Source organism: Urocitellus parryii, chromosome 3 (assembly GCF_045843805.1).
Source record: "Urocitellus parryii isolate mUroPar1 chromosome 3, mUroPar1.hap1, whole genome shotgun sequence".
NCBI lineage: Eukaryota > Metazoa > Chordata > Mammalia > Rodentia > Sciuridae > Urocitellus > Urocitellus parryii.
In genome coordinates this window covers 195,328,146-195,347,730 of record NC_135533.1, presented here as the reverse complement: position 1 = coordinate 195,347,730, position 19,585 = coordinate 195,328,146, and the positions used below count along the sequence as shown (strand labels likewise).

Below are 19,585 nucleotides of genomic sequence, written 5' to 3'. Positions count from 1 at the left end.
AAGAAGGGCATATAGCATTCCCCTATGCCCTGGGAAAGACAGGAGCATGGCAGGTGGAGGGATAGAAAAAAACAGGGGAAGAGAGAAGGGGTTCCAGATGCCCCCACTACCACCCCCCAGGGGACGGTGCATGACTAATGTTGACTCCATGGAAAAAGTGAGCGACATCTGGCATCCCCCACTGGCCCTAGAGGGCATTTGGGTCATCAGAAGGAAGACCACGTCTGCAAGCACACCCTTAGACAAGGAGCCGAGCCTCCCACCTAAGACAAAACCCTCTTTCCTATTTGCTGTGGATAATACCTTGATGTCCCTCCACGCTGGCCCCTGTGCAGGATGCTGAAGGCTGCCAGGTCCCTGGGGCTCCAGGCAGCCAAGAGGAGGCAGGTGTGATTCTCCCCACCCCCATCCTGTCTGAGACTGGGAAGCTGATGACTCCAGGGTCAGAAATAACCCCACAGTCAGCTCCCACACGCCTCTCCTCCCCTCCCCTCCCCTCCATTCCAGGGAAGTCTGGGCCCTGAGTCAGAGGGAAGAGTTCCGAAGTAGACAAGGACCCGGATGATGGGGCATGGAGACCACAGAACTCTTTCGTAGGATTCTTTGAAAAATCAGGCCTAGCAAAGAGCTGAGGCCTGGTCATTCAGACGGTTCCCCCAATCTGCTTCAGTCAAGGCTGCGGGGCATGAGGAGGAATGGATAAAGGGAGGAAGCTTTGGGGAACCCAGGAGAAAAAGAGCTGGGCCTTATTCTCAGAGGTGTTCCTGCTGGGGACAGAGAAGCCCAGCCCTGCCCATGGGGAGCCTCCAGTCTCCTGACTTGGTGGTATATAGCAAGAGTCAGAGGCCAGTCCAGCACAGAGACAGGAGGCTCAGAGGATGAAGGAGCAGGGCCACCCCAGTGTCAAATGCTCCTCCTTATTCATTCCTTCAAAATAGTCTGGACACCCCCACCCCACACCACAGTTGAGTCACTGGCTGTCCCCAATTCTCAGAGCAGACTTTAGATGAATGGAGCTCTCCCCATTTCCCTCTGTCGCCCCTCCCCAACCCAAAAGACATGTAACTGATTCCCCGGGATGGCAGAGTGACTTCCACAAGCCCTAAAAATAGCGGCACCACTTAATAGTCCCAACATAGCCTCCCTCCCCACCCCCTCTCCGGCCCACCCCCTAACCAGCAAAATAAAGGCAGCTGCTGGGGGCTGGCAGAGAACAGAGACCCAGAGACAGGCAGTGAGAAGGTAGCTGACCAAGCCACAGAACAGAACCCACCCACTCGAGACTCTCCAGCAGGAGGACCGACGCTTAGGCCACACCTGCTACAGACCCCAAACACCCCACCAGCCAAGCCACCTGCTACAGACCCCAAACACCCCACCAGCCAAGCGGAACCCTCGGTAAGTAATCTCCCCTCTTGTCAAGAACCAGCGTGGCTGGTTCTGGAGGCTCTGGCCCTCTGCACCCTGTGGGATGTGTGTATCGGGGTAGAACCCAGGAGAGAGGGAGGTTGAATGGTAAGAACAGGTGTTGGTGAGTGGAAGAGTTTCTGAGATAAAGAATCCACAAAGAAGGTAACATGAGTTTGTAGGAGTCCCACAGGAGAGCTCAGAGTGGCTGCCACAGGCCTAGGCTGGCCAAGGGAACAGGCTTTTGCCTGGTGCAATTCAGAAAGGCTTCCAGGAGATGGCCTGGATTTTTTTTTTTTTGGGGGGGGGGTGGTTATGTGTGTGGTGCTGGGGCTTGAACCCAGGGCCTTGTGCATGTGAGCCAAGCTCCCTACCAACTGAGCCATATCCCCAGGCCTAGAATTTCAGTTTTTAAAATACAGGTATGGAGCTCCTCAGGTTTCAAGGATTCCTCTCAGGGAAGCCTCTGGAAGTCCCAAAATCTGGAGGAAAAAGTGACAGAAGAGAGCTGGGAAGGAGCCAGGCAGAGTAGGGACAGTAGATGAGGCCAGAAATGTAGCCTAGGATGGGCCCCATGCCCAGCTGTTGTGGGTGAAAGTCTTGGCATATCTGGTACCAGCGATATCTCCCTAGGGCTGGCCTGAGTTCAGCTCCCCACATATGATGTCCTTGAACCCGGGCGGGATGCCTGTAACCCAGGCCATCATCTTGACTTGTGGGAAAGTCCTCAGGCCAGAGATGGTAGGTGTCGGGGCACGGAGACCAAATCTGAGTCTGCCCAAAGGTCTAGAGCAGGCCAGTATGGGCCCAGGAGGAGATGGAGACAGAGGTGAGTCATCCCGAGAGGCTGACCCAGCCCCAGGAGCCCAAGCTCTGGGACAGTTCTTGGGGCTCACTCTTCCCTAAGCCTGGTCCCAGTTCTGAATTCTGCCCTCTCAGGCTCAGGCCAGACAGGGGTGGAGGTGGGCAGGCCCAGAGTCAGGAAATCTGTGTTGGACTTTGCCACTGCCTTGGTGAGCCTCCCTGGACAGCTCCTTTCCCCTCTTTGAGCCTCAGTTTTCCCCCTTTGAACTTCTTCATTAGAGGTTAGATTCAATGACCTCTGAGGATCAGCTCTGACGTCCCTGGACTCTGTGCTATCAGCCTGCGACCCTAGCAGGGATTCTGGAGATTCCTGGGAGTGGGGGTGGGGTAGCGTTGGTGGCCTGTAGATGACATCTGCTCATCTGACATCTGGGGGTGACAGGCTAGAGCAGAGGTGGGGACAGGCATGAATTTGGTTTTGGCAGGAAATCCTTATCACAGCTCAGAGACGGAAGGAAACCCTGCAGAGGATTGATGAGACTCACGCCACAGGTTTCAGACCTTATACTCCCTAGGGCTCTCATGCCTTTGGTGAAAAGGCCAGGTGTGGGTGAGGTGGGGCAAGTAGGTCTCAGTTTTCTGTCTCCTCCTTCCGAGGTAGCCATAGGAAGAAGTCCTGCCTCCTACCTGCTGCCAGTGTCCTTGCACCTACCCACACCCCGGGCCCCTTTGGCCAGGGGGAGATCTCTAGCACCTGGTTGGCCTGCAGACCAGAGTCCTGGCACCAACTCAGAAGGCAGGAGGCAGGGTCCTCTAGGAACCACGGGTAGTGCAGGAGATGACGTGGGCCACAGGCACCCAGGATCCCCAGTGGTGGAGCCCAAACGTCCCTCCGAGCACAAGGCTCCTATTCCAAGGCCAGGACCTCAGCTATATTTAGAACCAAGTGTGGAGCACAGTAGTGGATCAGAGGCAGCAGACGGGGGTACATGCTTCTCATTCTTGGCCTACTGGCCTCTGGGGACTGTCACAACACCTGTCACGAGACAGATAAGACATACATGAGACAGACCAGAAGGGCTTGAGGGGCGAGGATAGAGTGGAGAAAGGTCACACCTTGATAGAAGTTGATTGACATGAAGAGGGAGGGAGAAGAGGAGCTAGCTTTGGGGCTAGAGTGGGTTGAGGGCCTTCAGGGGTCGATCTTAACCCTGAGGCCCTGCACCCAGCAGACCTGAAGCTGTGCTTGCTTACCCATGATTGGGGAGGGGTCTCCATGAGCTGTTTCTGCAGAAAGGACCCTGATCCACAGTCTTCCCTCCCTAGAGATGTCACCTTCCTATTCTCCTAAGGGGCCTGCTGAGGAATAGAGGGGGTACTATGGCTGATAAGAAAGCTTCACGTCCCCTACCCTCTTATTTCTTGGGAATCAGGCCCTAAATAGGGTCTAGGGACCTCATGCCGGCACTGCCTGCCACTTGTTTGCCAAGATCTGACTCTGGGCCCCAGTTTCCTCATCTTTAATTATAAAGGGTTGGGCTGGGGATGTGGCTCAAGCGGTAGCGCGCTCGCCTGGCATGCGTGCGGCCCGGGTTCGATCCTCAGCACCACATACAAACAAAGATGTTGTGTCTGCCAAAAACTAAAAAATAAATAAATAAATATTATTAAAAAAAATTATAAAGGGTTGGGCTTCATCTCCCTGGGCCTGAGAAAGTTTGGAATTGAGACCCCAGAGGTAAAGGTTGGGCAGGTTCTAATCAAAGTGCTCAGCACGCCCTCTGGTGTTCTTTGTACGAATTTCCTCAGTCAAGATTACCCCAGCTCACTCACTTGAAAGTCTAGCAAAAAAAAAAAAAAAAAACTGATTTGGACAAAGGAAGGCAAGGATGGGCACGTCCAGTTTTTCCACTGGAGATGTGGGTGGGCATCCCTTGTGGGGCCAAAGGAAAGACCCTCGGTCCCCCTAGCAAGTCAGGGAATCAGGGACCAACCTTGATGGACGGGTCCAAATGTCCTAAGTACATGACTTTTCACACACCAGCCAAAGTGAACCCTGTGCCAGGATGACATAGAGAGGGAGAGAGTCTCTAAGTAAATGTCACCCAGAGCTACTCAGCCCCTGGGCCTTCCTCCCTGCAGTTTGTCCCAGCAACTGGACCCCACCCCAAGTGAATCCCCCAACCACATCTTCATCTCTGCCCCTTCTCCTCAGAAGAGCGGCCAACGTGCAGACGCAGGCAGCCCCCACACCAACCATCCCAATGGCGACTACAGAGGACCTGTCCCTCCCTCCACCCCCGGTCCTGGAGGATCTGCCACCACCGCCACCCAAGGAGTCCTTCTCTAAGTTCCACCAGCAGCGGCAAGCTGGCGAGCTCCGCCGCCTCTACAGGCACATCCACCCCGAGCTCCGCAAAAACTTGGCCGAGGCTGTGGCCGAGGACCTGGCTGAGGTCCTGGGCTCTGAGGAGCCCACGGAGGGTGATGTCCAGTGCATGCGCTGGATCTTTGAGAACTGGCGGCTGGATGCCATTGGCGATCATGAGAAGCCAGCTGCCAAAGAGCCTGTGCCAGGCGGAGACGTCCAGGCCACTTCCCGAAAGTTTGAGGAAGGATCCTTTGCCAACAGCACAGAGCGGGAGCCAGCAGGACCCCGGCCATCAGGAGGTGATGTTCGTGCAGCCCGGTGGCTGTTTGAGACCAAGCCACTAGATGAGCTGGGGGGCCAAGAGGAGACAACAGAGCCTACTGTGAGGGAACCTGCGGCCAGTGGAGATGTGAAGGGTACTAAGATGCTCTTTGAGACGCGGCCGCTGGACCGCCTGGGCTCCCGCCCCTCCATCCAAGAGCAGAGCCCCTTGGAGCTGCGCTCAGAGATCCAGGAGCTGAAGGGCGATGTGAAGAAAACCGTGAAGCTGTTCCAAACAGAGCCACTGTGTGCTATCCAGGATGCAGAAGGGGCCATCCATGAGGTCAAGGCTGCATGTCGAGAAGAGATCCAAAGCAACGCAGTGAGGTCTGCCCGCTGGCTCTTTGAGACACGACCTCTGGATGCCTTCAACCAAGACCCCAGCCAGGTGCGGGTGATCCGGGGGATCTCCCTAGAGGAGGGGGCCCGGCCCGATGTCAGTGCAACACGTTGGATCTTTGAGACGCAGCCCCTGGATGCCATCCGGGAGATCTTGGTGGATGAGAAGGACTTCCAGCCATCCCCAGACCTTATTCCTCCTGGCCCAGATGTTCAGCAGCAGCGGCATCTGTTTGAGACACGAGCCCTGGACACTCTGAAGGGGGAAGAGGAGGCTGGAGCAGAGGCTCCACCTAAGGAAGACGTGGTCCCTGGTGATGTTCGCTCCACCCTGTGGCTATTTGAGACAAAACCTCTGGACACTCTCAGAGACAAAGTCCAAGTGGGTCACCTGCAGCGGGTGGGCCACCAGGAGGGTGAAGGACTCATGTGTGAGCATCTACCCAATGATGGCTCCTCAGCACTGTCTCTGTCTCAGGGTGTGCCCCAGAGAGATGGGGTGAAGGGGGATGTGAAGACCTTCAAAAACCTTTTTGAGACCCTTCCCCTGGATAGTATTGGACAGGGTGAGCCTTTGACCCCAGATGGTGCAAACGGATCAGAAACAACTGATTCTGCTAGACAGTCCCAGGGTGTAGGATCCCCAGTATATGCCATGCAGGATAGCAAGGGTCATCTCCACGCCCTGACCTCTGTCAGCAGAGAGCAGGTAGTTGGAGGTGATGTGAAGGGCTATCGATGGATGTTTGAGACACAGCCCCTAGATCAGCTGGGTCGAAGCCCCAATACGGTGGATGTGGTACGGGGCATCACTCGGCAGGAAGTGGTGGCTGGGGACGTTGGCACTGCTCGGTGGCTTTTTGAGACCCAGCCCCTGGAGATGATCCACCAGCGGGAACAGCAAGAACGACTGGAAGAGGAGAGAAAGAATCAAGAAGGCCCCAAGTCTGAGACTCCCCCAAAGGGCGATGTGCAGACCATCCGGTGGTTGTTTGAGACATGCCCAATGAGTGAGCTGGCAGAGAGGCAGGGGTCAGAGGTCACAGATCCCACAACCAAGGCTGAGGCCCGGTCCTGCACCTGGATGTTCAAGCCTCCACCCCTGGACCAAGCAGAGGGCTCCAGGGAACAGCACCTGCAGGTCAGTCAGGTCCAGGCTGGGGAAAGACAGACAGATGGACATGTCTTTGAGACTGAACCTCTGCAGGCCTCTGCAGGCCGTCCCTGTGGAAGAAGACCTGTGCGATACTGCAGCCGGGTGGAGATCCCTTCAGGGCAGGTGTCTCGACAGAAAGAGGTTTTCCAGGCCCTGGAGTCAGGCAAGAGAGAAGATCAGGGGGTCAAGATAACCCCGGAACCCATCGCTGAAGGTTCTGTACACAAGTTCACCTGGCTCTTCGAGAATTGCCCCATGGGCTCCCTGGCAGCTGAGAGCATCCGAGGGGGCAATCTCCAGGAGGAGCAGCCCGGGAGACCCTCAGAAAATGGGATGCTAGAGAAGCAAGAGACTGCGGCCGAGTTGACCCTGAGGACGCTGCATGCCACACCTGGCATCCTGCACCATGGGGGCATCCTCATGGAGACCCGAGGGCCAGGGGACCTCTGCCTTGCTAAGTACATGCTCCCCAGCCCAGGGCAGGGTCATCCTCACATTCGGAAGGAGGAGCTGGTGTCTGGCGAGCTTCCCAGGATTGTCCGCCAAGTGTTGCGCCGGCCAGACATTGACCAGCAAGGACTGTTGGTACAGCAGGACCCAACTGGCCAGCTTCGGCTCCAGCCACTGAGGCTGCCAACTCCTGGCAATGGTGGGAATATTGAAGAACTGGATCCCGAGCTCCAGCAACTGCTGGCTTGTAGCCTCGGGGCCTCTGTGACAAGGACTGGGCTGGTGATGCAGGAGACAGAGCAGGGCCTAGTCTCTCTGACCGCCTACTCCCTACAGCCCCAGCTACCCAGCAGGGCCCCCGAAAGGAGAAGTGTGCAGTTGCTGGCCAGCTGCATAGACAAAGGAGACCTGAGTGGCCTGCACGACCTTCGGTGGGAGCCACCGGCTGACCCAAGTCCAGTGCCAGCCAGCGAGGGGGCCCAGAAGCTTCCCCCAACTGAGAACATCATTCGTGTTCCTCCACTGGACCCCAGCATGGGGGTGGGGCATCCCAGAGGCACAGGAACCACCCCCTACCTGCCCCAGGCCATTGGAAAGGCAATCCCTCTGGCTGGGGAAACTGCCACCCCAACTCCATTGCAGGATGCAAAAAAGCAAGAAGACAGCCATCACACTGGGCAGAAAGGAATGGCCGCCATGGGAAAGTCAGGAGGAGCCATGGCTAGCCCACCAGGGCCTGGGACCCCAGACCTACAGACAGCCATGCAGAGTTTGCGGATGGCAACAGCCGAGGCCCAGAGTCTGCACCAGCAAGTTCTGAACAAGCACAAACAGGCCTCCGCCCCTGCAGCCACCTCCACACCCGTCCAAGATGGTCTCCTGAAAGCACCAGCCACTGCCACTGGGGCCACCCAGAGCAACAGCAGGCCTGTGGCCAGAGGTGACTCCAGGAACCCGGCACCTCCCAGAAAGGTCAGTGGGGAAGAGAAAGCACTACCTAGAGGGCTGCCTGAGGGGTGGGTGACGATTCAGGATGGCATCTACACTGCTCACCCTGTGAGGACTTTTGAACCACCCAGGGTGCAGCCTTCTGAGAAGGAAACCCAACCAAGGGACAGGCAGACTGTCCTCTCAGCCCAAGCTCCCAGCCCACTCCAGGGAGGCCCAGGTCAGAGTCCTGGGCCAGGGCAGAAGGAGCCTGGAAGCCACACACAGAGAACCTGGGAATCTCCTGGGAATCTCCAAGTCTGCTCAGGGGGCCTCCAAGCTGCAGAGACCACCCTAAAGACCGCCCCTTTAGCCCACCACACTCTGCCCTCTGGGGTCCATGCTGCAGGTGCCAACCTGCACTCCCATAATGCCTCTGTTCCTCCTCCTCCTACTCTCTCAGCTGCTGTGACGGGACCTGACTTCTCAGCCCAAGCCCGCCATGATGAAGACTCCACCCAACAGACCTCTAAGCCCTTGCAGAACTCCCTTCACATCCACAGCAACCCTGCTGGCCAGAAAACCCCTGGGGGGTCACAGACAAAGGCCCCCAAATTGGAGCCTGCCATTACTCCAAGGAAGAAACCCCCGGTGCCCCCCAAACCTGCACACCTAGCCCAAATCCACCCTCCCCAGAGGCTGCCCAAGCCTTCAGCTCTCTCTCCCAACTTCTCCTTGCAGACGGGACAACAAAAATACAAACCAGGTGAGACAGAAGCAGCCATTCCTCAGCAGGCCAAAATTCCCACCACCTCAGGCCAGGGCTGCATGCCTCTGGTTGTATGCTCCAGTGGACAGAGCCATCCTGACCCCCAACACAGCCTCAGCACTGTGACCTCCAGACCTACCAAGGATCATGCTGCTGGCAGCAATGTCCAGAGCCCTGAACCCCATAAGTTCAATGCTCTCAATAATGACTGCACCTCACCGCAGCAGGACTCCAGTCCCCCAGGAGAGCAGCCCATGGAATGTTCCAAGCAAGGAGCCCCTGAGAACCCTCAGATTCTGCAGGGAAGCCAGCAAGAACTCCAGGGCCTCCTGAGCCAGGTGCAAGCCCTGGAGAAGGAAGCAGCAAGTAGCGTGGATGTGGGTGCCCTGAAGAGGCTCTTTGAGGCTGTGCCCCAGCTTGGAGGGGCTGCCTCTCAGGTCCCTGCTGCTCCCTGCAAACCAGAGGTCTCAGTGGAGCAGGCCTTTGGGGAACTGACACGGGTCAGCACAGAGGTTGCCCGCCTGAAGGAACAGACCCTGGCCAGGCTGCTGGACATTGAAGAAGCTGTACACAAGGCCCTCAGCTCTGTGTCTAGCCTGCAGCCAGAGGTGAACACCAGGAACCATTCCCAAGGACCCCACAAAGATCCCAGTACCCCAAAGGTCAGTGTCTTAGCCAGGAGTAGAGCCAGGCCCACTGACTTAGACCAGGAGGTCAAAGATCCAATTGAAGTCAAGAGCCAAGCCAAGGTTGAATGCCATACTGAGGACCAGGGTCAAGCCAATATCACAAATCACACAGAGGCCAGAGGTCAGGTTGCTTCAGCTGCTTCTCCTACCAGGAGGCTGGAGACATTGAGAGAAGATTCAGGCCTCCCTCGAGTCTTACCTTTCAGCAGAGATTCACCCTCCTCCCCAACCTTCATCTCCATCCAGTCAGCCACACGGAAGCTTCCAGAGGCTTCCAGCCCTAAAGGCAGCCATGACGTCTCAGGGAAAAGCATACACTTGGCTCAGGACATAGGACAGACCCAACTTCACCAGGAAAGTGCCCAGGACCTGGCTAGGAAAAAGGAAGTGGTCACACAGTGCTCTGAGCAGCCCAAGCCTACGCCCACCTCAGAGCGCCCCCTGCCCACAGAGCGGCAAAAGAGTGTCCTGGAGTTGCAGACTGTGCCGGGCGGTTCCCAGTGCTATGGAGCCACAAGAACCGTGACGGAACAGTATGAGGAGGTAGACCAGTTTGGGAACACAGTCCTTGCATCCTCCACTGTAGTCACTGAGCAGGCAGAACCGCTCAGCTGTCCCCACCTGGGGGTCCATGCCTCCCCCTTGCTGAGGCAGTTCCTGCACAGCCCAGCTGGGTTCAACAGTGGCCTAGAAGAAGCTGAGGTGGCGTGGGTGCCCTACGGCCACTCCTAGCCAGCTGCTCACTGAGCACCTTCACCTCTCACCCATCACTGGGGTGCCTCCTTCCAGGGCCCCAGGAGTAAGATGGGTCCCTCCCTCCTGCACATATAGGACGAGGACCAAGAAGAAAGGGCATCTCTAAGGAGTGTTGAGGACTGTTTCTCTTTTGTCAGTTCCATCAATATGCTCAGTTCCTGCAAAAAAAGGGGGGGGAGGTTAAAAGAGGTCCACTAAGTAACAGAGGCACGGGGTGAGGACCGCCAGCCCCACTTGTAGAAGATGTAGCATGTACACATGCTGCTCACACAGACCCGGTCCAAGCTTTGACCTGTGGTCATCTGCACATCATTGTCTACAGAGTTGGAATCCCCAGCCTTTATTTTTTTTTTTTTTGTTAGGATTCTGAATGTGCTTAGCCTTCTGCTCCTTAATCCCTGGAGAAAACCTAACTGGTCACTGCATTGGTCTCTGTTAGGAATTGGTCTGAGAGACCCAAAAGGACCTGGCCTCCAGTCCCTCCTTCACCACCTTCATCATTCATCTGGTCATCCTGGTGACCCAAAGGTCATGTGAAAAGAGTTCCCAATCAACAGGGCCCTTAGGAGCCAAATGCACTGTCTTTCTATGCCCCCTCCTGCCCACTTCCCCTCTTCATCCCAAATGGGAAAGATTCAGTCTGAATAAACCAAAGCTTGATTCTCTACTCAGTGTGTGTCTGTTTGTGTGCATCTGTTCAAGAGTCTGTGTTCACACTAAGGGAAAAACAGCCCCAACCTCCAGATGTCCAGTTTTTCTAGCAGCAGCTGCATTGAAGGCTCTACCCTCTCCCTTGTTCTTGCCCCCAACATACACATTTGCTCCCTCTACCTCTGGCCTCCCGTCCTAGATGTTCTTGGACATCATCAGGGCACAGGGGAGGGGTCCCACAATCCTGCTCCAAAATGGGAGAGCAGCCCTGTCACCCACCAGGTACAGGAAGGTAGGAAGACCTCACATCAGGAGAATTCCCATGCCCAAGTTGGCGGGCCACTGCCAATTCATGCCAGGGGCAGTGTGCCAAGCAGTGGGGAAAGGGGTGCTCAGATTCTGACCTGGAAAACTGGAATGATTTGGTGAAGGCCACTTTTCACTCTGTCTTTCAAAAAGCACTGAGCATCTTCCGTATGCCAGGTCTGTTCTAGGTAGTAGGAACACAGAAGCAAGGTCCAATAGGGTCCTCCTCTCAGGAAACCAACTTTTGAGAATGAGGAGATGGACAGACAAGAAAAATCAGATCAGAAACAGAGTGATGTGCCTGATTGTGCTGCCTTCCCACTCTGGGGAAACAATCTTAATACATGGTGATGTGATGATGACCAGGAACTTCCTTAGAGCGAGTGGCCAATGCAGACCTTCCTAAGGAAAAACATCTCATTTCAGATATGAATACAAAGAGCCAGCTAGTGAAAACCAGAGGGGGGAAGCACACTAGATACAGAGAAAAGAACTTGCAAAGACCCAGAGGTGGGATAAGGTGGGTTTTCTGGATCCTCTTCCATAGAAAGGGGTGTTAACAACTAGGGTTGCTCCTCACAAGCTTGAGCAAGAATTTGCACATACTGTGCTTCAGCTGAATATGCAGGTTCCCACCTTACCTCCAGTCCAGTGCTCAGCCCTCCATACCTGTTACTGGTCCCTCAGTGCCTGCTCAGCTAGTATGGGTGGGCTTCCCTGGAGCAAGAGAACTCCAATCTGGAAGGAACCCATCCCCTGTGAGAGACTGATGTATAAGGGACAATCAATATCAAATCTACCTACCTGGGCCTGGTATTCCCATATTGCTGAGTCCCTTACCACATCTCTCTCCCCTGCCTTTCATAGGATTTCTGATTACAGAACCCAGCAGCTGAAAGAATGAGTGTTCTCCTCAGTGTTCTCATGTGTATAATGGGTGCAATTACCATGCTGAGGATTAAGAGAATTATAGGTATAAAGTACATGAAAATATACCTGACGTCTGGACAAAGACATTCATTTTTAGTATTGTAGTAATTACTATTTAATAATCTCCTTTCTCACCTCCAGGGGGGTCCCTTGCCTTGTTCATCTTAGTATATCTAATGTTTATCACAAGTTCCTAGAAGGCACTCCATACATGTCAAATAAATGAATGCATAAGTGAATGAAATGATCGAGTACATCTGCAGATTCATCCCACTAACATTTATTAGCACTTCATGCCAGATTCTGCTCTGGGCTAAAAATAGTGGAGAACAAGGCAGAATTTATCCTTGGCCTCATGGAACTTTGGTTTAAAGAGAGAAGACAATATATAAACAGACTAGATAGATTTGCAAGGGAGAAATACTGTGAATAAAAAAAAAAAAAAAAAAAAACAAGATCAGCCCACAGGGCAACGGACGGTAGTTATTTTAACGTGGGTGGTCTGGAAGGCATCCTTTCAGAGGTCATCTAAATGACCGAGGAGCCCGTGTGATTCGCAGGATGTGGCGGCCTGGCAGGAAGAGAGGTAGGTGGTGGATGATGAATGCACCGGCGGCAGCAGCCGAGCAGCAGCCGCTCGCGGGGCCTCGCCCAGGGCCCAGCACACCTGCCTCCACACCTGCCGCCCAGGCTGAGGCTCCGCCTCTCCTCCCGCTGGGAAGGGGCGGGTCGGAAGGCGGAGTACGCCGTGTCCAGACCCCGCCCCCGGAGCCCTTGAGGCTTGTTCCCACCGGCCGTCGCCATAGTGACGGTGACGTCACGGGGCCCGCAGAGTTCGGAACGTTCCGGCGGCGGCGGCGGCGGCGGCGGTTGCCAGGAAACGCCCGGCAGGCGCACCGCCAGGGTCTGGCTCCGCGCGCAGACGCCGGACGCCAGGACGCGCCGTCCCGGGCGGCCCGTGCTCCGAGCCTCCCTCCTGGATTCCAGAAGGATGCCGGGTTCCGCTCCTCACCCACGCCTCGGCCCCGCCCAGGACCGACCTGCTGGGCAGGGCTCCGCCTCCCTCCTTGGTACAGTGTCCTGGCCTCTGTCTGGAATTCGTCCAGCAGCCCCATCGTCATCGCCATCACCCTGCTTCAGGCCACCATCCACCTTTCCTTTCCTGGGCGGGCAGCGGGGCAGGCACTGCTTTCGCCTTCCGAGTGGTCCTCTTTCCTTTGTCGGTCTGTCCTTACAGTTTGTCCACCACCAAGCAGCCAGAATTCTTATTTCAGATCAGGTCACTCCTGCATAATACCCTTCAACGGCTTCCCAGTTCAGTTAGTCTGGAATCTAAACTCTCAGTGGCCTGTGAAACCAGAATGGCTTACCTCTCCAACTTGGGTGCCTGTGCTCTCCTCCTCACCTGCCTTCTCCTAGTCACACTGACTTTGTTGCGCCTCACAGAACATACAAGATCATTTCTGCCTCAGGGACTTTTCACTTGCCTTATCCTCCTCCTGGAGGTCTCTTCTAGATCTTTAAAAAAAAAAAAACAACTTTATTTTACTTATTTATTTTTATGTGGTGCTGAGGATCCAACCCAGCGCCTTGCCTGTGTTAGGCACACACTCTACCACTGAGCCACAACCCCAGCCCCCCTCTTCTAGATCTTTAGTGGCTGAGCTTCTCACTCAGATCTCAATTCAAATATCTCTCCAGAAAGTCCTTTCCTGATCCATCCTTCTCTCTTCCTCTTATCTGGAGAGGGCTTCCTCATAAGTTTCCATGCCATTTCACGTTTTCCCTAGGACCCATCCCAACAGGAAATTATCTTACTCAGTTTTCTTTTTTATAGTGAATGTTGTAGATAACTTTCTGCATAGCAAAACATCCCAAGCTTAGTGGTTTATAGAGCTGATACTTATGAATCTGATTACCCAGGAATTTGGACTGAACATGATGGGGATGCCTTATCTCTGTGCTGTAATGTCTGGGACTTCAGCTAGACACATACACCTGTCTATATGACCTGGGCTTCCTTACAGGGTGCAGTCTCCAGGTACTTGGACTTCCAGAGACATGTCTTAACAAGACAGAGACCTGACCTCATCACCTTTTGTTACCTAGCCTCAGAAGTCATGAAGAATCACATCTGCTGCACTACTGGTTACAAGTAAGACACAAGTCTTCCCAGATTGAAAGAAATGGGCATTAGACACCAGCTTTTGCTGGGAATGAGGCAAAATCTAGAACACGCAGCTAGATGTCTTTGTAAAATATCATCTCCACAATCTTCCCCCACTGGAATATCATCTCCATGAAGCACCATCATATTCCCTTTGCCTAAAATGCTGCCAAAGCACATTGTGAGTATTTAATTTTAGAGTGAATAAAGGTTTGTCTTTCATGTAAGCATTTGAACCCAGCTCTTCTCCCTGTGTTTCCTGCACCAGCCCTTTGGCCTAGTCCGCTCTGGAGGAAGCCTGGCATTTGTATTAGAAGGTAGGAGTCAAGTATAGAGGTTTTGTGGGGGAGATATAGGTCTACAGTTATTGGGGATTGAGAAATATGTGGCCAAATGAGACTTGGAGGTGGTTTTCTACTCAAGGGGATGTTGAAACCCCACTCCGCTTTTTCCCATTCTGAACTCTGGAAATGCCCAAATGAGGCAGTTTGTCCTCTAGTCTGTGAGAGCAGGAAAGTGAGTGGCCCAAGGTATTGGAGCTTTGGGGAGGTGCACCAGGCAGTAGGGAGGGGCGAGATGCCTATTAGAAGCAACTGCAGTGACCTAGGCAAAAGGCAGCCTGAAGCTGCCCATAAGCCTAAGAACTCAAATTCTCCCTGCTTTGTTTCTCATGAAGGGTGTTCCATTGGATCATCTCAAAGTCCTTGAGCACTTAATAGTTTCTCCTCCCCTCTTCCTTCTTTCCCTGAGGGGCAGCAGCGTCTGCCTTTCACCCCAAGCCAGAGAAGATGGCCCAAGCTTCTCCAGGCCCAGCCCTCTCATATCAGTAGGGGGGCAGCCGGCTGGGGTTGTATCTCAGCGGTGGCTGGGGTTGTATCTCAGCGGTACCTAGCACGTGGGAAGCCCTGGGTTTGATCCTCAGCACCACGTAAAAATTAAATAAATAAAATAAAAGTATTGTGTCCAATTACAACTAAAAAATAAAATATATTTTTTTAAATGGGCTCACTGGTTCTTTGGGTTTTCCAAATATCTCTTCCCCTACCCCTCCTTCAATCTTCACTGTTGTTGTGTGTGTTCCTATATTTCAGCAATAGCCTGCAACCTCCAGTGCCACCCCAAACTGTCACTTCTCCAATCCAGCCCTGCAGTGGCTCACCATCTCCATCTTAATCTCCACAATGGTTGGGCCATTTAAGGCCCTTCCTGTATGCAGCTGCTCTCTGTTTATTACCTCCCCTAAATCACCCTCCTTGGGCCTTTAATGTTCTATCCACCCTAACTTTGCCCAGGGCCAATTTACCCATTAAGTACAATGGTCATAGTAACTAGGGTCCATCATACTTTTAGGGAACCATGAAAATGTGTTTTGTTTTCTTTTTGTTTTGGGTACTGGTGATTGAACCCAAGGGAGCTTCACCACTGAGCCACATTCCTAACCCACCCCGGCTTAATGTTTAAATTTTGAGTCAGGGTCTTCCTAAATTGCTTAGAGCCCTGCTAAACTGCCGAGGGTGGCTCGAATTTGCAATCCTCCTGCCTCAGCCTCCCAAATCCCTGGGATTACAGGCGTTTGCTCATTTCAAGTCTGGCTTTGAAAATGTTTTAACTGCTTTTAAAATCAGAGGGAGAAAAGGAACTTGTAGATAAAAGAAAATGTTTACCATATAACATTACTCTATTAAAGCTTATACCACCACAGTCGTAAAATATACTTTTTTTTTTTTTTAATGGAAAAGGAGTCCATGAAGGCAAAAGTGCCTAGGACCCACAAAGTCTTAACAGGACCTTGTTTTTGCTTAGGCTGGACCCCACCCTCCCCCAATTTTCCACCTGTCATTTCTGGAAAGCTTGGTTCTAAAGACAGCTCTGAGGTAAAGCCATTGGGAATGTCCTCCTTTGGTCCCTGTCCCTTCCTCTTCAATGCCCCATCGCACCCTAACCTGATGAATCTTGTAGTTTGTAAAAGCTGTTGAAATTTTTTGATTTTGTGCATCTCTCTCCCCCTCCCCCATGACTGTTGCTCCCGCCAAGTCCACAGCGGTTTTAGCTCGGGTCTTGGTACCCTCTCCCCCGAGGGCAGGAGCTGCCCAGTTAGTTGCCCAGCTAACTTCGAAGAAAACTGGCAGAGGCTGGGCCTGGGGACCCTCAGGATCCGCCCCCGGGTGGGAAGCCAGAGTGGCGGGGGCAGGCGGCCCCCCGAGTCCCCCAGGGAGGGGCGCACGGTTCAGGGCTGAGGGTGGCGGGGCGGGTCGTCGGGCCTGGCAGGCTGCCCCTCGGCCACTGACCCCTGCAGGCGCCTCCAGTCCCAAGCACCCGAAGGAAGCCCGCCCCTTGCGGTTCCCTCCTTATTTCCCCCAAGGCTCCGCCCCGCCCCACCCACCTCCACTGTGAGATTTCTTACGAAAAAGTGCAACTGAGAATTCCCAGAAGGTCCCGGATGTGAAGTCACTGGCGTGAGGTCACCGAGCTTGGTTCCAGGAATCACAAGCTGCTGGGGGAGGAAAGAATGCACGGAAAACGAGGGAAAGCCAGTGAAGTCGTGGGTGCTGGCGAGCGAGGGAGGGGGTGAATGACGGCTAGCTCAGCTGCGTCCCAGGCTCCTCTCCAACCAGGCCTTGGCGGGCCTGACCTCAGAAAAGATTTCCTTGGAAAGGATGCCGCCCTCTCCCGTATTAGAGGAATGCCGATGGAACCCAGAGATACCGATCCCTATTAACCAAGATCAAAGAGTCTGATAACTACATGATGCTGGAGCAGATGGGGCAATAGTTGCATTTTTTTCGCTGTTGACAAGAAGGGAGAACTGCCTGCGTCTGCCTGTTTGGAAAACAATTTGCAAATATGATCAGAATTTTAAATGAACATGCCCTTTGACCTCACAACTTCACATCTCAAGAGTTAACCCATGGACACAAATATGAGGATAAGCCGGGTGTGGTCACGTACTCTTGTAATCCCAGCTCCTCAGGATAGACTGAGAGGCCAGGAGGATCACAAAGCGCAGGGCAGCCTCAAAGAAAAAATAAAAAGAGCCGTGGGCGTTGCTCGGTGATAGTGCACTTATCTACTATGAAAAAGAGCAAGGCCGTGGGTTCTATCCCCAGTACACAGGGGGAAAAAAGAAGATAAATGCATACAGTGGTTTTTAGAGGCGTTGTTTGAAATGCCAAAGATTGACTATCTGTAGGAAACTGTTTTAAAAATGACATGGGAGACCAGGCACCGTGGCACACGCCTGTAATCCCAGTGGCTTGGGAGGCTGAGACAGGAGGATCACAAATTCAGAGCCAGCCTCAGCAAGGGCGAGGCATCAGGCAACTCCTTGAGACCCTGCCTCTAAATAAAATACAAAATAGGGCTGGGGATGTGACTCAGTAGTCAAGTGCCTCTGAGTTCAATCCCTGGTACAAAAAAAAAAAAAAAAAAAGACATGGTACATCCAGACTTTGGAATACTATGTGTTATGAAAAGTTAAGTTCTTCATGAGCCAAATGCCCAAGATACATAGTGGGGAACAAAACCCAGGAGCCCTCTCCCAATTCCTGTGCTCTTCATTATGGTCAATTTTTAAAGATGTATATGTGTTCAACCAATATATATTGACCTATTACAAAATGCACGGCACATTGCAGACACTGGAGATACGGCAGTGAAGAAAACAGGCCCTGAAAAAGAAAGGGTATGGGCTCATGGGGAATGCACCAAGGTGGTAAATTCTTATGGAGAAAGGAGGCCTCTCCAAGTTGACAGAACAAGGTTAGAAAACTTCATAAACCTGCCAGGCAGACAGTACAGTGAATGCAAGACAGGTTTTTACTTGGCATGTGGAGAGCAGAGAACCAGAGTAGCTGAAGCCAAAGGAGTAATGAGCAGCATGGTAAAAGGAAGTTGGAGGGGTATGGGAGGTGGGGGGCAGGTATACCCCTGTAGGTCCTTGTGCGGCTTTTGTAGATGGGAAGATTTTGAAGGATGTTGAGCAAAGAAGTAACATGATCTGACAGGTTGCAAAAGATCCCTCTGGCTACTGAGTAGAGACATACTCCAAGGGAAGAAGGGGGGGGGTGCAGGGAGCAGGCTACTGCAGTAATCCCTCTGAGAGATCATGGTGACTGAACCAGAGTGGGAGGAGACATCAAGCAGTGTTCTGCTCCTGGATGCATTTTGATAAGGGAGCTGGTAGAATTTGCTAAGAGACCAGATGTAGGTGTGAAAGAAGTCTAGTGACTATGTAACTGTAAACATGGAGTTAGCTTTTATCAGGATAGGGGAGAATGTGCAAGATTTTTATTGACTGGGAGCTGCTTATGTGGGTCAGGAGTTTCTGGGTGATAGAAATATGAGCTGTTTGGAAATTATAGCAGAGAGGGTCCCAGAAAGAAACATCTGGCATGCTTAAATTGAGAAATTTGAAGAGAGTTTAATAAAAGGAGAGTTTTTGATTGTTTTGGGTACCAGGGATTGAATTCAGGGGGCACTCAACTGCTGAGTCACATCCCCAGGCCATTTTATATTTTTTATTTAGAGACAGGGTCTCACTGAATTGCTTAGTGCCTTGCTTTTGCCAAGGCTGGCTTTGAACTCGTGATCGTCCTGCCTCAGCCTCCCCAGCAGCTAGGATTACAGGCATGTGCCACAGCGCCCAGCATAATAGAAGGAGTCTTTAATCTTTACAAAGCATAGTAGAGTATAGAGGAGCAATTTGGAAGGCTGAGGCAAGAGTTCAAAGCCAGCCCAGGCAACTTTTCTCAAAATTAAAAAAAAAAAAAATAGAGCTGGTGATGTAGCTCAATAGTAGAGTGTCCCTGGGTTCAATCCCCAGTACTGAAAACACAAACAAAATGAGAAGCCATGAGGACACTCCGAAATCCCAGGGCTACTAAGATGTGGGACTTAGACATCCATATTTCTGAAGAAGGGAGAAGAGGATGTTGCTGGAAACTTGAGGACAGAAAAAAAGTTAAATGGAGAGGACAACATTCAAACTTGTGTGACCTCATCCAGGGAAGGGGATTATTAGTTTCTTTGATATATACATTTGGATGTGGCCCACTAATAGGAGCTGAGGCCTTTGGTGGAAACCAGGTGGCTTGGGTAGAGGAATACATCCAGTCGACCGCAATCCCACAGGCAGAACGTATATCCTGACCTCAGTCTCCTCCAAAGCCCAGGGAAGCCAAAGGCCAAGGAAGCCCATTGATGCAGCCAGTACAGGTCAGTTCCTAGCATGGAGCAAGCCAGGAAGTGTGGAGCATCAGTGGTGATATGCAGGGGCCAGCAGTGAAGAGGCCACACAAAGCCATGGGCCAAAGGAGGGATGTCTTAGGGAGTGAGTGCAGATAGACAAGGGGAGGAGGTCACTGCCCTGGGGACCTCCAATTAGAGATTGAAAGATAAAACAGAATCAGAAAAGGCTTCTTCAAAGGAGCAGTGAGACAGGAGAACAAAGAGAGCCACTCATGCCTGTAGCCAAGCAAACTGTCCAGTAGAATGGAGGAAGAGAAGGGGGAGGGGGAGGGGAGAGAGAGAGGACTGGGATAAC

The 19,585-nt window shown here is 52.9% G+C and overlaps 1 protein-coding gene across 2 annotated transcripts; it reads left to right on the top strand.

Annotated features, from left to right (window-relative positions):
• Positions 1 to 1,200: 1,200 nt before the first annotated feature.
• On the top strand, positions 1,201 to 8,331 carry Xirp1 (xin actin binding repeat containing 1). 2 transcript variants are annotated; one of them, XM_077796267.1, is made up of 3 exons: positions 1,201 to 1,398; positions 4,430 to 7,820; positions 8,239 to 8,331. In XM_077796267.1, exons 2-3 carry the CDS (start codon positions 4,476 to 4,478, stop codon positions 8,245 to 8,247), a joined length of 3,354 nt encoding a protein of 1,117 aa, XP_077652393.1. In that variant the 5' UTR covers positions 1,201 to 1,398; positions 4,430 to 4,475; the 3' UTR covers positions 8,248 to 8,331. The 2 variants fall into 2 exon arrangements, with proteins under 2 accessions (XP_077652393.1, XP_026257415.2); XM_026401630.2 differs by having other exon boundaries at positions 4,427 to 7,820.
• Positions 8,332 to 19,585: the final 11,254 nt, after the last annotated feature.

Excerpts from the sequence above, each read along its gene's own strand:
- Xirp1 (XM_077796267.1), top strand. The coding sequence starts at position 4,476 with ATGGCGACTACAGAGGACCTGTCCCTCCCTCCACCCCCGGTCCTGGAG.